The 16,377-nt window shown below is 37.4% G+C and overlaps 1 protein-coding gene across 2 annotated transcripts in view; it reads right to left on the bottom strand.

The window, feature by feature from the left end:
• Positions 1 to 1,637: 1,637 nt before the first annotated feature.
• Positions 1,638 to 16,377, bottom strand: part of dhx30 (DEAH (Asp-Glu-Ala-His) box helicase 30) — a 29,841-nt gene continuing 15,101 nt past the window's right edge. For both annotated transcript variants that reach the window (XM_067452177.1, XM_067452178.1), the window contains exons 12-20: positions 14,427 to 14,602; positions 13,280 to 13,486; positions 12,497 to 12,578; positions 7,581 to 7,774; positions 7,339 to 7,489; positions 4,413 to 4,570; positions 4,012 to 4,115; positions 2,912 to 3,051; positions 1,638 to 2,532 (exon numbers count right to left, since the gene is read on the bottom strand). In XM_067452177.1, the coding sequence (XP_067308278.1) occupies positions 2,237 to 2,532; positions 2,912 to 3,051; positions 4,012 to 4,115; positions 4,413 to 4,570; positions 7,339 to 7,489; positions 7,581 to 7,774; positions 12,497 to 12,578; positions 13,280 to 13,486; positions 14,427 to 14,602 (1,508 nt within the window). In that variant the 3' untranslated portion in view covers positions 1,638 to 2,236. The remainder of the gene's footprint in view (positions 2,533 to 2,911; positions 3,052 to 4,011; positions 4,116 to 4,412; positions 4,571 to 7,338; positions 7,490 to 7,580; positions 7,775 to 12,496; positions 12,579 to 13,279; positions 13,487 to 14,426; positions 14,603 to 16,377) is intronic.

The raw sequence follows: 16,377 nt of genomic DNA, 5'->3' as shown, positions 1-16,377 counted from the left end.
AAGTGAGACACCTGCGGCAGCACATCCGTTTGATTCACTTCTCGCAAGAGAGACGTGCAATTCACTTCTTTTCTGAAGATTGAGAGCGTTCTGAAAATTATCATGAAGATAAATGCATTTACAAGGAAGGAATAAACACTGCTGCTGCAGCGAAAGTTTGAGATGACAGCTAAAAGAATATCTGACTATATCAATGCATGATGTGATCAAAGAAAAATTCCTAATAATTATAGGTTCACAAAGAGCTCAAGTGAACACACATTGTTTAAAAGAATTATAAATGCATGCATTATATATTTATATTGATATTTGGCTAATTGTCAATTAATATAATAATTATATTTATATATTATATATTAAAAGTAATTATAATTCATATAATATACTCACCTAAAGGATTATTAGTAACACCTGTTCAATTTATCATTAATGCAATTATCTAATCAACCAATCACTCAGTTGCTTCAATGCATTTAGGGGTGTGGTCCTGGTCAAGAACATCTCCTGAACTCCAAACTGAATGTCAGAATGTGAAAGAAAGGTGATTTAAGCAATTTTGAGCGTGGCATGGTTGTTGGTGCCAGATGGGCCGGTCTGAGTATTTCACAATCTGCTCAGTTACTGGGATTTTCACGCACAACCATTTCAAGGGTTTACAAAGAATGGTATGAAAATGGAAAAACATCCAGCATGCAGCTAGCCTAGAAAACTAGACGCACCCTAGCGGCAGCAAATCTAATCTGCCCGTGAGTGTCGTCTAGCAACTCTCAATACCCTTCTGAGCTGTAAACGCCAAACTCTTGCCGGGCCAATCACATTGTGTATAGCAGGGGTCTCCAACACGTCGCTCGCGAGCTACCAGTAGCTCGTGGCCTGATTGGAGGTAGCTCGCCAAGACTGGGGCAAACTCCGACAGTCGTGTCCGAATGTCGTGTGCAGTGGAAAGGCGGCTTTAGGCTACTTTGCATCTAATCAGAGTGAGCTAATTTAGACTGACTTATAATTTTTTTATTTATAAACAAATGTAAATGTAAACATGCAAATGCGAATATATTCGGTACAATCATCTTTCATGTTAATCCAAGCGCAGGGCTCCAAACTGTAGCCGAATATATACTAGTGTCTGTGAATATTAAACTACAAATTACTATTTAAATATTACTCCTGCAAATTCTGCGTCTCTGTGAATAACGGGCGAAGATGTGAGGGTGCCGCAGTGCGCGCCCTTCGAAAACCAAACAATCCACGATCATGCCAAATTGTCAATAATCAAATTCAGTTAGAGTTAGTGACATACGAAGAACGATCCTGGACTAAACCTTGAAAGCATTTTTTTTAAACGAAGACAGGGATTAGATAAGAGATTTTATAGGAATTACACTGGAAATTCCTGATTATAGAAATTATATGAATATTGAATATTATTATTATTATTTTTTTGTCTGTGTGGAATTTGTCAGTGCATTAAAAAGAGTTTCAGCTGATCAAGTGATCTACTGAGTCATAAAAAAAGGATTGCACAAACCAGTGCTTAAAAGACAAAAAGAGGCAGTGTATTTGTTTTTCCAGTGAGAGTCTAAAATAATGTTTCATAGTAATGAAGTTTGGGCTTGTTCCACAAAGACATACAGAAAACCTTGTTTGTTACTGTAAAAAAATGTTTATAGATTCTTTTGGGAAGGTGCAATCTTATATCATCATACATTTCTACAAAGTTACAACATTGTAATGTTAGAAACAACATGTGAGAAATGTTGCCACTATGTAATTCTGTTGGGATAGGATTTTGCAATACAGGATTTCTGTTGAGTTCAGTGCTGCAGAATGTTTACATCTTTAATTGACAATAAATTAAGCAAAGTATAAGTATTATAATGGTTTTTACACACCCTCTGACACGATGCCTGTACAAGTTAACGTCAACACAATGCATTTTGTGTTTCCGTCTCTCAAACATTCAGCTTTTATTCTCCATGAAAAGACCTTTGTGCAAAATGTTTTACATACTATACTAGTGAGAAATGTCACTGTTCTTTTAACTTAAATAAATTACTTTAATTAGAGCTATTTAAGCAGTTTGAGTGCCTCGACAAGACCTGTACGATTGTGTTATGACAGGAGAGAGTTTGCTCCATACTACACAATCTTTACCCAGAAAGTCTTCAAATGCACAGCTGTTTGGCTGGAATGGTAAAAAACATTAATGAATTTACCGTACCAGAGACATACAGGCACATTAAAAATGGTCATCTTTGTCTGTGTTGGAGTTTAAACTGTTGTTGAAGTCATCCTGATCACCACTCGTTTCTGAATCTGTGTTATTCAGAAGCTCCACTAATAAGCCAATAAGCTTACTGTCCTTCCCGCTGTTGGAGCTGGAGCGGGATTCACATTCAGATGGTCGGAGATTGCGGTGGATCATGGCCTGTAGGGAGGTGCGTAGATCCCACAGCAACTCCCAGACGTGAGGAGAAAACTCCCAACGTATGAGGGTGTGACCTGGTAATGCCACCTCCACACGATCTCCCAGAACTTAAAAAAAAAAAAAAAAGAGATCACCACTGTATCCACAATTTTTCTGAGCTAACATGCATTGATAAATCAGCGAATAATAAGGAAGCTGGTTTCCACCACAGAATAAAAAGAAAAATACAAGTAATTGCAACTTTTTAATCTCACAATTTGGTTGCATGTTTGTCTTCTAAGTCTGAGGGATTTTGCGAGTTAATATCTTAAAAGTCTGAGAGAAAAAAGGTTTTGCTCAGAATTGTGAGTTTTAAAGTCAGAATTCTGAGATATAAGCTTGGTTTTAGAAAAATGGTTTTCCTTTTTATTCTGTGGCAGGAGGAACAAACTTCCAAAGATTATTGATCTGAATCCTAGATGATCCAACTGTCTGGCATTGCATTACCTCTCTCGCTGAGGTCACAGTCTGTCAGGAGCAACAACGCTAGTGGATGAGCAACCGAGGAGTCTCTAATGAAGACTTGACCATTTGATTTCATAGCAGAGAAGAATGTGAGCCAGCGACTCGAGAGATTCTGGTTCCCCCTAGATGACAAACAACACATGACTTCAACTGAACTAGACTCATATTTCTTAAACCCAGGCAAATTAATTTAAAACGAGTGAGTGAATTCGGACACTGAGTGCATCGAAGGCCTTCTGCTTTTGCATAGTTTGTGCTTGCTGCAGCTCCAGTAGAAATGAAAAGATTTATCTTGAACTCTGTCATGGAAACTAGCATGTATAAACCATAATTAAACAATTTAATAATCACGTAAAAAAATACATGTAATTATATGATAAAACGCTGTACCCACATTAGACCAGTGGTTTGGAAAATGGATAGATTCAGTAGCTTCCTCAGTGCATTATGGGTATTCTCTAGCTATTAAGCGTACATCGGTTGTACACTCATTGCGGTGCATTATAGGATTGAATGCGTACACTCAATAACGTCCACTATGGTTTTGCACACCACTACAATTGAGACGGCTCTTAAAATGTCCGGCTCCCTGATCAGTGCCCTGCCGGTTCCGGCGCAGGTTCCCAGCCCGAGCCCATATTCAAACCGTTTAAAGCAGAAAGGATTTTGATTGGCTGCCATCAATTCATGTTAAATAGATGGGGGGGAAAGCTATATCTTTATAGTTATATCTATATATAAACTATATCTTTATAGTTGTGGTGTGGACTTTTTTATTTAAAACTGTACATTTAAAACTGAATCTTTATAGTTATAATCCTTGGTGTGAACAGGCCATAACTAATTCCTCACACAAAGAGGTAAATGATTCATCACAGAACATTATACAGATACAGTAGTAAAAAAGATGGGTGGAAAATGACCAGGATTTGGGATAGCACTTTAAATACAGAATAAATCTCTGCTGTAATTCCCAATGTCTTCAAAAAAGAAATTCAATTGAAATTCATAATACAACAATAAAACAGCGTCATGTCAATCTATCCATTTACTTCAGCAGTTTACTCTAAACATGTCTTTACCTGTTGACAGAGGAGCGGTGCAGCAGCACAGGGGTGCTTTCCGTGCGGTAGGAAAGATTTTCTGGCCGAAATCTTCCACCTTTGGTCACTGTGCCTCTTTTCACCTGGTAAAGTTCAGATATTTTATTAATAGACTCACCTGAAATTATGAAAATTGAAAAATTGACACAATTTTAAAATGATAATAAAATGATGCAGCAATACAAATCTGTACTGCCTTTCCTGTTTTATAAAGAAATACAATTCACAAAGTGAAACCATATGCTTCAGGCTTGTCCACATAAACCTGGGCATCAAAACAAAACTGACTAGCGCAATAGTGTTTTAGTTAATGCAGGACTTTCATACAATGTGTTTTGCATATATGAAGTATGTGGAAGTGTATGACAGGTGTGTGGTACCTGTACGAGGTTAGGATAAAGGCCCGCGACCAGCACTGCTTTAAGGAGCTGCTCCTGCTGACTGTACTGGTTCAGATGAGAGGAGAGACGCAGACATTCAACAGAATGATTCACCAGGCCAGCTTCAGCCAGATTTTCACTGAACTGTTGCATCAGGCCTGTTTAAGAGACAAAAAAGTTTTTTTTTATTACTATGACTACAAAATGACAAAAAAACTATCAAACTGACTTGAGCATTTTACACTTAATCTTCAAACATGCTATTTATGGCCACGGCACAATTTATTAAGGGAGTGAAGAAATGTAAATGTGTTCTCTGATTGAACTTTAAAGATGCATGTCTGTAAAAAATTTACACTCATTTAGGTCTGCCAAAAAGCAAAACATGTTTTTGTTCTTCCGCAGGTTCACGATTAAGTTGTATTATTTTCTAATTAACCCATATACGCATACCTCTGGTATTTAGTGACCCGGGAAGTCATTCACAATAGACACCTTGCAGAAGGAGGGCAAGACACAAAAGGTCATTGCAAAAGAGGCTGGCTGTTCACAGAGCTGTGTCTAAGCACATTAATAGAGAGGTGAAGGGAAGGAAACCTGGAGAGGATTGTGAAACAAAACCCATTCAAAATTGTGGGGGGGAGATTCACAGAGTGGACTGCAGCTGGAGTTAGTGCTTCAAGAACTTCTACCTATAGACATATGCAAGACATGGGTTTCAGCTGTCGCATTCCTTGTGTCAGAAGCGTGTCACCTTGGGTAAGATGCAATATGCCAAACTCAACAATGCAGAAGAGCTGAAGGCCAATATTAGAGTAACCTAGGCTCTCATAACACCTGATCAGTGCCACAGACTGATAGACTCCATGTCACGCTGCATAGCTACAGTGATTCAGGCAAAAGGAGCCCCAACTAAGTATTGAGTTCTGTACATGCTCATAGTTTTCATGTTAATTTTCAGTTGGCCAGGATTCCTAAAAATCCTTTCTTTGTATTGGTCTTAAGAAATATTTTAATTTTCTGAGATACTGGATTAAGGATTTTAATTAGTTGTCAGTTATAATCATCAAAATTAAAAGAAATAAACATTTGAAATATATTTCTTTGTGTAATGAATCATATACAAGTTTCACTTTTTGAAATGGAATTGGTGAAATAAATCAACTTTTTAAGTGATATTCTAATCATATGACCAGAACCTGTATAGCCAAGACATTGGTTGAAGAATTGACAGAACCCTGTCAGAGTTTAGATTGATCAAAATTAAATTTCAATTACACTAATTAATTCAGCAGCCCTCAATTCACAATAGCCCTGTTTACAATTGGTATTAAGTAATAAGATACATTTTGGTCGATCGAATCTGTAGATGAGGGAGACACATTTACGTTTACACCTGGTGTTTTAATCCCTCTCTTTAGTCCACTTTCAACCACTTCTGTCTAGATTTCTTCAAGGGGAGGGTCTATGGTTGGGTAAATGTATGAGCTTTTTCAGTCTACTGGACAAAACAATTTACATATGAACATTACTAGAGATGATGGAAAAACATACGGAGAGCATCAGTTTTAGTTTCTGCTCTGAAAGCCTCAAGACCAGCCGAATGCTGTCAGTGTGTGCTAGAAATAAGGAATCATGAGAGAACATTGTGCTTAGTACGCGTTTCGTTTTCAAACCAAACTTGATACTTCTGCTGACAAAGTTTAAATCTCGTCTGGCTGGCACACTGCCCTATAATGTCTATGTGTTAGGTCAGTAGGTGGAGAGTAGGGGGTCTTTTAGAGGCTGTTCAAATGCATTCGATCGCATGAGTGTCTACACTAGGAAAGCAACCTGGTCGAATGCGTTTTCGACTACCTCTGGAAGTTAAAAACGTTCGTTTACTTATAGTCCACGAGAAAGAATATTAGTTGAGGACAATTAACCCTTTAAATTGAGCTTGGACTTTAATGGGTCGTGACAGACTGTAGCGGCATGTTAACCCATCATCTCTTCCTACTGGTTATAGTACTACCACATAAACATAAGTGAGCATCAAAAGGCATGTTAATCTATTAACTCTCTGGTCTGGTTTATTTCTCCGAAATTATGGCATTCGACAATCAAACTCCTCGTAAAGAGTTAAATGAGAGACTCATACACAACTATTGCAAAAGCTGCATTCACTGATGCATTAACTCTTTACCCACCAAACACTTTTTCACAAATTTTCCGTGTTTTCACTGTTAAACGCTAGGGGGTGCTATTATGTAGCTTCTGAATGAGTACAAAATCTCCTGATCAAAACACACGTGAGGAAGATGCAGTGAAACAAGCAACCTTTGCAAGCAGATGCACATGCAAAATAATGTAATCATCAACATTAAAAAGCATAAAAAAATCAAAACTATCTAATGTTACTGAATAAAATGTAGACCTAGGATGAGCTACAGGACTGTGCAAGCATTAGGAGTGTTGATGGACCCGATCTACTCCATCTGTGTTTGATCATCGCTCTAAATCTGATCTGGATGTAGTTTTTCACAAAAATTTGATTTTCTTAGCTTTTTGTACAAAATGTAGCTTTTTTATGAAACATACCCATATTCAAGTGTTGATAAAAAAGAAATGCATGAAACAGGAAAAAAACTTTTTTTTTGTTTAAAAGAAGAGAATAAGCTCTTTCGTTTGATACATGCTCAGATATTCATAAAACAAAATATTATATGGGTTATTAAATTTTTTTTTTTTAAATGTGAAAATGGTCAAAAACCCAGGCAACTTTTTTTTTTTTTACGCTGGCGGGAAAAGAGCTAAGAGCTGGGAGTGTAAACTTTTGAACAAGAGGAGTCAATTTCTCATATTAGAAGTTACTCACATTTTTCCCAGAAGACAACAAAAGTAAGTACAATTTACCCTGATCGTCCTGTTCAAAAAGATTTCTTACCATGTATGAACCGCAGACTAGCTCCGGAGAGAGTATATCTGTCCAGGAACTCCTGTTTACACTCCTTGCCCTGTTGCTCTTTCCAGCTCTGAACAACACGACTGAAGACCAGATAATCACTACAGCTGGACCCACTCAGAGACGCCTTTGCCTACAGAGAGGAACAGTTTATATTAGCACAGAAAAGTGAACTCAGAAAAAAGTTGTGAATATGAACTCAGTTCTTCAAGTGGCTCTCTGACCTTGGAGACGAGGGCCCGGTTCTGTATGCTGTTATAGAAGGGATCTCGAGTCAAACAGGCCGCCACAGACAAAATGGGAAGAACGCAGGAAAACAGAGCAGACAGAACCAAGACTTTCCCCAAGCGTGGGTCACACGACATGCAGGCCACGCGCTGTCCCAGTGGAGTCAGATTCTCTGAGCCGTCCAGCACACCTGACAGACACAGAGTGTGAGCTTCTACACATGAATGAACTGCCACATGAAACAGATATATTATATATATATATATATTAGGGCCGGGACTCGATTAAAAAAATTAATCTAATTAATTAGAGGCTTTGTAATTAATTAATCGAAATTAATCGCATTTTAATTGCATATAAATATTTGACCTGAGAACAATGAGAAGTAATTTTTCACATGTATTTTTAGTATACCATTGAATAATGACTGAATAGATAAGCTTAATCAACAAAATATTGTTTATTTATTTCAGTCCAGCAGACCAGCGCAATGTTTGCCATTACAGGGTATATACAGCAATCCTTAAGTTAAATTTACTACTTTTTAATACCTTTTTTACTACCTTCAGAATATTTTTTAAAACCATCACAACACTGAATTGCAAGTGTTAATCAGCGACCTTTCTATTATTTACACAGATTTTGACATATATAACATACAAAAAAGAATAGATTTAGAATCGACACCAGGAGGAAATCTGTTATAAGTTATTATTCTGACACAGTAAAATAGATCTCAACATTCACAAAGGTTGGTTAAGGAGAAGCATTACTGCATACACATTTGATTTCAATTAATAATTGGTAATTCAGCAATTAAATTATTTAGTGTTTTTTTCCAACAACAAAACCTGAGCCAAATATTATATTTCTATAACTGTGATAAGTTGTTGAATTTAACAAAATACAAAAAAAGTGCTGTCAATCGATTAAAAACTTTAACTAGATTAATCACAATTTTTTTCTGTGATTAATCACAATTAAAAAAAAGAAATGTTTTTGTACATTTTAATATATTTTTTAATATAATAATTTCACAGTTAATTAAATTAATGTAGAAACAACAAAGACAGTATATTTTAAATACTTGTTTAAATGGCATCTTTTTATGAATGAAGGCCAGTATTACTGATATTAAAACAGCTACTGATTTTTTTTTATTTTTTTAACATTTATTATTAGGCTTCAAAAATATAACAGTTTTTAATTTAAGTAAACTTAAAACAACGCTAACATAAACCCATAATAAACGTCATGTTTACTCCTGCCCTTCCTGTCTTAACAGTAAGGAAATATACAGAAATGTAATAAAGTTATCAAAGTTATATGCAGTCTGCACTGCATAAACTATAAATTAAATAGTTAATCCTTATTAAAGCTACAAAAGTTATTTAGTCAAGCGCAGCGAGTCATTTTCTCTGTTCCCTGACAGGAAGCTTTATTGGCTGCTGTCCCTTTAAGAGCAGACAGACACGCGGATCTCACTGTTTATATAGGGTGCGTCTCAATCAGCTCCCTAGTTCAGTTGTCAGGGCACTGATCAGGGAGTCAGCCCATTGACTTATGTCCTGATCAGTGCCCTGACTAGTGAACTAGGGAGCTGATTGAGACGCAGGGATACTGTCTGGATTGCGCCTCATTCTCTCAAAAGTTTTTTTGTTCATTTTAGACTTCATATAAATCATTTAAGATTGTTCTTATGAGGATAGTCGTTGAAGATATGCCTTGAAGCAAGTCTAAAATAAAGCCTAAGCCAGCCACTTCTGTTAAGCGCGCTGTGCTCTGAGATGATGCCGAACGATCACTGAATATGACGTCAGCATCAAACATACGCCGAGACGGAGACGAAAGATCTTTGATTATGTGCCCAGATATGCTAAAGCCCATATTATAACGAACTAATGCGAACGCAGATAGAATTTCAATCAGAATAGGACACCTGATAGTCTGAAAAAATAATACCTAATTTGGAAAAAAATAATACCTCTGAGACGACATTTAACACTTTTAATGGCCTTAAATTTGACAATTTTGATTTATCACTTTTTAACTTTTTAAAACCCCGCGGACACCCTGCATTAAGTTTAGCAAAAGCATATTTGTGATATTTGAGGCTTGATGTGCTGCGGTGATACTCAAATTCCTTGTATAGCTTGCACACAACCGTGCTCTTGTCGGCGCTTCCATTCTTTCGTTTTTTAAAACAAAATTTCCCATCAACGGGGCCAAGCAAAGCGGTCTCATCCATGGTCTCATCAGCTTCTTCGTTCATGTTCGCTCATGCCCTGCGTCTCAATCAGCTCCCTAGTCCACTAGTCAGGGCACTGATCAGGACATAAGTCAATGGGCTGACTCCCTGATCAGTGCCCTGACTACTGAACTAGGGAGCTGATTGAGACGCACCCATGGTTTGTTACTCCGGAGCGCTAGTTGGTGTTCCAGTATAATCGGTCCGTCGAAACTCATTCATTGAAAACCGTTCCGCGGTGCAAAAATAAGTGTGGTTAATTTTTTTTTTTGCGTAATTAATTAACGCGTTAAAGTCACGTAATTAATTAATCTTAATTAACGCGTTAAAGTCCCGGCCCTAATATATATATATATATATATATATATATATATATATATATATATATATATATATACACACACACACACTGTGAATGCACAATAAGAATGAATGTAAATTCAATTTACACAGTAATGTAAAAACTATGCAAAACTTTAAAAAAAAATTACCAAAACAAAATAAAAAAATGGTTCAGATTGCCAAAGTCACACAACTCATGAATCGATATGCTGATTCATTAAGCTCCAAGACTTCAGGAAGTGGTCTTTTGAAATCAGCCATCACTATACAAGTCATTTAGTTGTTGTTTTTTTTTACCACAAAAACTATTCTCGTCACTTTATAAAAAATATCTTCACAAAAATATCTTAATTTGTGTTCCGAAGATGAACGGAGGTCGTCTGGCTATCACCAGACCAAGCTCAATTTAAAATTGAACATTGTTCTGGGGAGTCTGCTCTGTATTTTCTACTGCACAAGGGGCATGATCAACTGCCATTATTTGAATAACTCTGTACGCAATTTTGATAGTCCTTCAACCAATCAGACCACAAGAGGCGTGATCAACGGGCAATGACTAGGGCTGTGTATTGCCAAGACTCTGGCGATAAAATACGTATCACGATACAGGGGTTGCGATACGATATATTACAATATATTGCGATATTGTAAGAGAGGCATAAACGATATTTCTTTTTTATGTTTTTGTTTTTTATAATTTAAAAGAATAAAGAACACAACCATAAGGCTAAAACACGAGACAAAGTATATTATTTAATTAATACAGCCTATAATTTATCACTAATATGCAATGTGCAATCTAAGTTAAGGGGAAATGTAAAGTGACTGCAGGATTCTTTATGTGTATATGTTTTAAAGGTTCACAGTATAGCAGTGGCTATTTAACAACAGAAAGTGCAGTCCATTTCATGACTGAATGACTGTTTGTTTTATATTTAACACAGTAGCCCCGATCACACAGAACACGTTTTTGCAGCAAGAGGCGCCTTTTTTGAATGGATTTCAGTTGGCAGAGAGCGTTATGCGCGCTGCTTATGCGCCCTGGGCGCCTCGCGTTTTTGAAGAAGCGCTGCGAGCGCATGAAGTTGAAAAAAAGTCTGAGCAGAAAAGCGCGCAACATCACGCTTATGTTCTGTTGTCCAAACGAATGAATGAAGCGGCGGGCCTTCCGTTGTGTTGACCGTTACATTGATTTGACTGACAGTACAGGTGATTCGGGGGTAGCCTAGAAACATTAAAGCGCACTGCTCATTTTTGAATGAAAAAACGCTGACCAAAAAAGGGAGTGCAGTGCGCCTCGCGTTTTCGAACCTGAAAAACGCGTTCTGTGTGATCGGACCCTAAAGCTGTTTTCTATAAAGCAGTCTATTGTATAAAGTGCTATTTCAAGAACTGAACTGCAGAGCAGGTGCATCCATATCCACATCCCTATTATCTTTCGTTCTCCTGACACCGCTGTCAGTTTTGGCATGTGTTTATTTTATTACGGAGAGGAAAACGTGCAGTACATTCTATCGAAACACTTCTCAGCACCGCGGGTGACGTCAGGATGTTAAGCGAGCTCTGTTTCAATGTGTTTCCCGAGTATTAGATTATAACTTGGCCTATTTTGCAAACAAAATGTTTCTTGTCGATTTCCTTAGGGGCTTCTTTTTAGCTGAAGCCAAAATGAGTCCACACTTCAGCTCTGTATACTGCAGGAGCGGAATAATGCTATCGTCTTGAGAGCTGGGTTTGCTAATGTAAACACTAGTGACGCACGCCCTTACCTTGCACTTCTCCGGCTCCGCGTGAGTTATACGTTCTGAGATAACACTGCCATCTAGCGGTTGGGTGTTATACAGTCTGTGGTTTAAACCGAAAACAAAGCCACGAATCTTGGATGTTAATAAATAAATAAATAAATAAATATCGATACAGCGTTTTTGAGAATCGATACAGTATCACCAAACATAATATCGCGATATTCACGTGTATCGATATTTTCTTACACCCCTAGCAATGACCCATTGTTTTTATATCCGTCATCATGTTAAACCTGCCAATAGCGTGCCAGGTGGATAAGCCAGTCTGTGATTGGTTCCCGCAAAAGTGTAACAGAAGCAGTACAAATGAATGTACGGGTTTCCAGACTGAGTGGCCGGGCAAAATCAAATCACCGGCAGGTCAGGCTGGGTTCACCCAGTCTAGTACGGAGATCTTACAAGTGTCAAACGACATGAGGGTGAGTAATTAATGACAGAATTTTCATTTTTGGTTGAACTAACCCTTTAGCAGTTTCACTTTAAAAGCTTTACTTTATAAAAATTAAAAGACATTTACCAATTTCCATAAGGTTCTTCACAGCAACTTTCACTGCCTGGCTGTCTGGGGAGTCAAGGACTTGTGACAGGAAGTCCACAGCCTAAACCAGGAAGAATGACAATGTTTAGAAACACTATGCTGTGAACTCACAAAATTAAGCATACTTGGTGAATTTTAAAGGGGTGGTTCTGTGTTTTTTTTTTCTAGGCTTGGTTGTGTTTATAGGGCCCAATATAACGTCTTAATAATTATTTTATTTTAAAACGCCGTATTTTTCTTATATTGTACCTTATTCCACACCGCTGTCTCCACTGTCCTTTGAACGGCTCGTTTGCTTCCAGCTTCTATGAAGCCCATTCCTCCGAAAAAATGCAATGTTCTTAGATTGGTTAGATAGCCAAATGTCGTTTCATGTATTTTTATTGGCTGAAGTGCCAAGCACAGGTTGTCCGGAAACGCCACGCCCCTTATCATTACAGGCAGAAGTCACATCTGCGCTGACTAGCAAGGGTTTATGATGTCACCAACCCGGCAAGAAGCTTGTTGTAGTCCAAACCGGCCATTTTTGTAGGCAATAAACTGCTTTAACTTTAAAAGACAATATCTCTGCTTGCATTGAACTTTGAGCGATGTAACTTTGCAGATACTATTTATGCTCAAGCAGCCATATTACACTCTAACTTAAGTTAAACAAAGTGAAATCGCATGGAACCACCCCTTTAAAATAGATCAAAACAGATATTCTGCCAACTGTAAACGGTGACAAGAAATTATTTTCCAGTAGATTTTAACATTGCGCACTTTGCTATCTGGACAGTGAATCTTGGATTGTATGACCACGCTCTCCAGAGGTGTGCGCAGGATTTCAGGGATGGGAAACGTGTCCATGCTGTCGAGCTGTTTCCGTGGGAAGAGGTGGTAGGCATGTCCAGGTTGGCAGCGGCCTGCCCTTCCTCTTCGCTGGGTCACATTTGATTGTGAAATCCAGACCGTGTTCAGACCAGAGACCTGAGAGCACAACACAACATCAGCTTTACTTTTACTGCTATGGGAGTTCTCAAGTCACAATGAAATCAAAATGGTCAATTCTTGTTTTTTTATGGAATATTACAGTATTTATTATAAATTATTTATCTGCGCACATTATTATTGTTTTAAATTCATGTGCCTTGTAATCAAAGCAACTTTTCCCTCAAGGTGACATCTCTTCTCATGCCACTCACATCAGATCCACCAATAGCAAACCACAACCATCCAATCAGTTCCCCACCGACAAAATCAAGCCCCGATTGGTTCAATTGGTTTGGTTTGACTTGTTCAAAGCCATAGATGGAAACATCTTAATTTTTTCATTTTTCCACAAATCCAAGGTACCAATTCTAGTGCAGTTCATTCTCATATTGTATTTTAAGAACATTTGGGAATATTTTCCCTCTCCCCAAATTTGTCACTACCGAAACACAATAAATCATTTATGATAGTTCCTTATATTGACCAATTATGATTATGTTTACATCTACCATGTAAATATATTTAATATATTTTCACAGATAAATCAATAACAATTACCATTTTAAATATATTTTAAGTGTAATTTATGAGATTTGTTGTATTTTGAATCCAATCTTTCTTTGCAAAAGGTATAAAGTTAAATCATACAGATTTCAAAGTTAAGGATTGTTTAGTTTGAATAGTTGTTTGGTAGTGAAGATCACCGTTACACACAGATTTTCAGACTTTTGAACACATTTACCTCAAAATAATGACCTGAATAGTTCCTGATCAAAAAATGGAAGGGTGGGATTAAAATCAGCCTCAGCCTATGGACTCAAACATACACCGTTTCGATCGTGACATGAAGACAAAACACTCACAACAGGGAAGAAAAGTTAACTACAATACAAAGTATTGTAACTTCAGTTTCACGCTTTTCAGACTTTAAAGCAACCTTTGTTCTGGGGTCATAGTTCTGTTCCTTCTGAGAGCCGGCATCCACAACGTGCACGATGTCGTCTATGGTGATGGATGTCTCTGCGATGTTGGTGGCCAAGACTATCTTTCGCTGTCCCTTCGGAGGGCGCTGGAACACAGCTTGTTGCTCGGCTACAGCCATACTTGAGTGCACTACAGCAGAAACAGTCAAAGTGTGTCTTCAGAATGACTAGCAAACATTTCTTTAGGTACAGCAATTAATCAGACAAGTATGGCTATGTGGATAGTGCAAGCAAATTGGATTTTTTCAGCCAGACTGTGCGCACTATTAAATGGGTACTTTAGCGCTGGGAAGAAGAATGTGTATTTTTAACTGGGTCATTAATGTAGTAGAAATGTGAAATTATTTTTGAATTTGGTTCCTTCTAGCCTGAAAATGTTCTTTTGGCTCATGTGGATGCAAGACAACTCCCAGAATTCCCGCAGTTGCCGGAGCCGAGTGCTGTGAGTGCGATCCCACCCCCATGCGCGGGTTGAAAACATGCGGAAATAGCTCCCTTTACTGGCTGTAGTCTTTAGCCTCTGGCCCAAAAATCCTCCGATGACACAAAATGACGATATTTGCGTCATCGGAGTATTTTTCCAGAAATAAAATATATAAATCTCTCGTCTCAGGGGTAATATAAGGGGGGGAAGCACAATTATTTGAATATACTCCTGGGTTTCTACTGATAAAGCCATATGCTAAACCGCTGAAGTAATCATTTAATGCTGTTGCGGAGAGAGACTATTCTTTCCGGTGAAATCACAAAACAAAATGCACACAAATGTGTCCATGCTCTTAATATACAATCATTGCTGTATATCTTTGATTTTAATTAAGAAAAATAAAAAAATATATGAGAGCGGATTAGAACCTGGAACCTTTGACGCGGTTTACAAAAACTCTACCACTAGACCATTGCGGAATTCAAATAATAATAGCAGATTTAAGTATTTATTAATGCGAAAAATCTCAGGACTAATAATATATTTGACACAAATATTGTTTGCAAATAGTCCCAAAAAGATTGTTTCCCAACTAGAATTAGACCTAGAATTCTGTTCACTGTTCTGTTTGACCCGGTTACGTCCGTGCTTTGAATTTGTCTATTATTTTAAATAACATTTAAATTACTCATTATTTCATTATTGCATAATGATTTAATTTCTATAGCCATATTTAAAAAAAAAAAAAGATCATTCATGTTCAAAAGGACATGTAGAACCGTTCATGTTCAAAAAAGAATTTTCAAATTCAGAGGAACAGTTCATGTTCAAAAGAAACATTTCTGTTGAAGAACTGTTAATAATAAAGATTGAGAAGACTGGATCAGTTGTGCTCCTTTTTTTGGAATACTTGAAAAACTTGTGTGGAATACTTGATGCCGCCCAGCCTGACCCAGACTCTACCTCTAGGTAAGTTGAGTTTGAGATATAGTGTGTCTATAGCCGTGTCTGTGATGTGAACAGAAAGGCTGTTTAATTTTTTTTTGGTCCTCCATGACAAGTTCTGTTATGGAAGAAAGGTTTGTGGAGCTAAAGTATGCCAGCAATACTCGTTTCCAGAAGTCAATCACTAGTTCCACCTTCTCAGTGACATCACGCACATTGTTAAAGAGGGCAAACATTGATTGGTTGCAAAGCAATGTATAGCCTAACATGTTCATTGTCCAATAATTCAAGTCAATTTGTTTTTTTGTTTTTTTTACATAATCTGACACAGTGACTATCATAAGAAAAATATCAAGTACTCTGAACCTGGCATTATTCTTATTTTCTGCAATATTCCAAAAGCCAATAGAAAATTCCTTTTGGGTTTTTGTCGAGAGAAACAGGTGAATGCTGACGAATGCGTCATAACTGCAATGCTGTATTTGGCTATAATAAAAGCTTCTACATAATTGGTGTCCACTTGGCTAATTAAA

Source organism: Pseudorasbora parva, chromosome 9 (assembly GCF_024679245.1).
Source record: "Pseudorasbora parva isolate DD20220531a chromosome 9, ASM2467924v1, whole genome shotgun sequence".
Classification (NCBI taxonomy): domain Eukaryota; kingdom Metazoa; phylum Chordata; class Actinopteri; order Cypriniformes; family Gobionidae; genus Pseudorasbora; species Pseudorasbora parva.
This window is presented reverse-complemented; position numbering and strand designations above follow the sequence as displayed.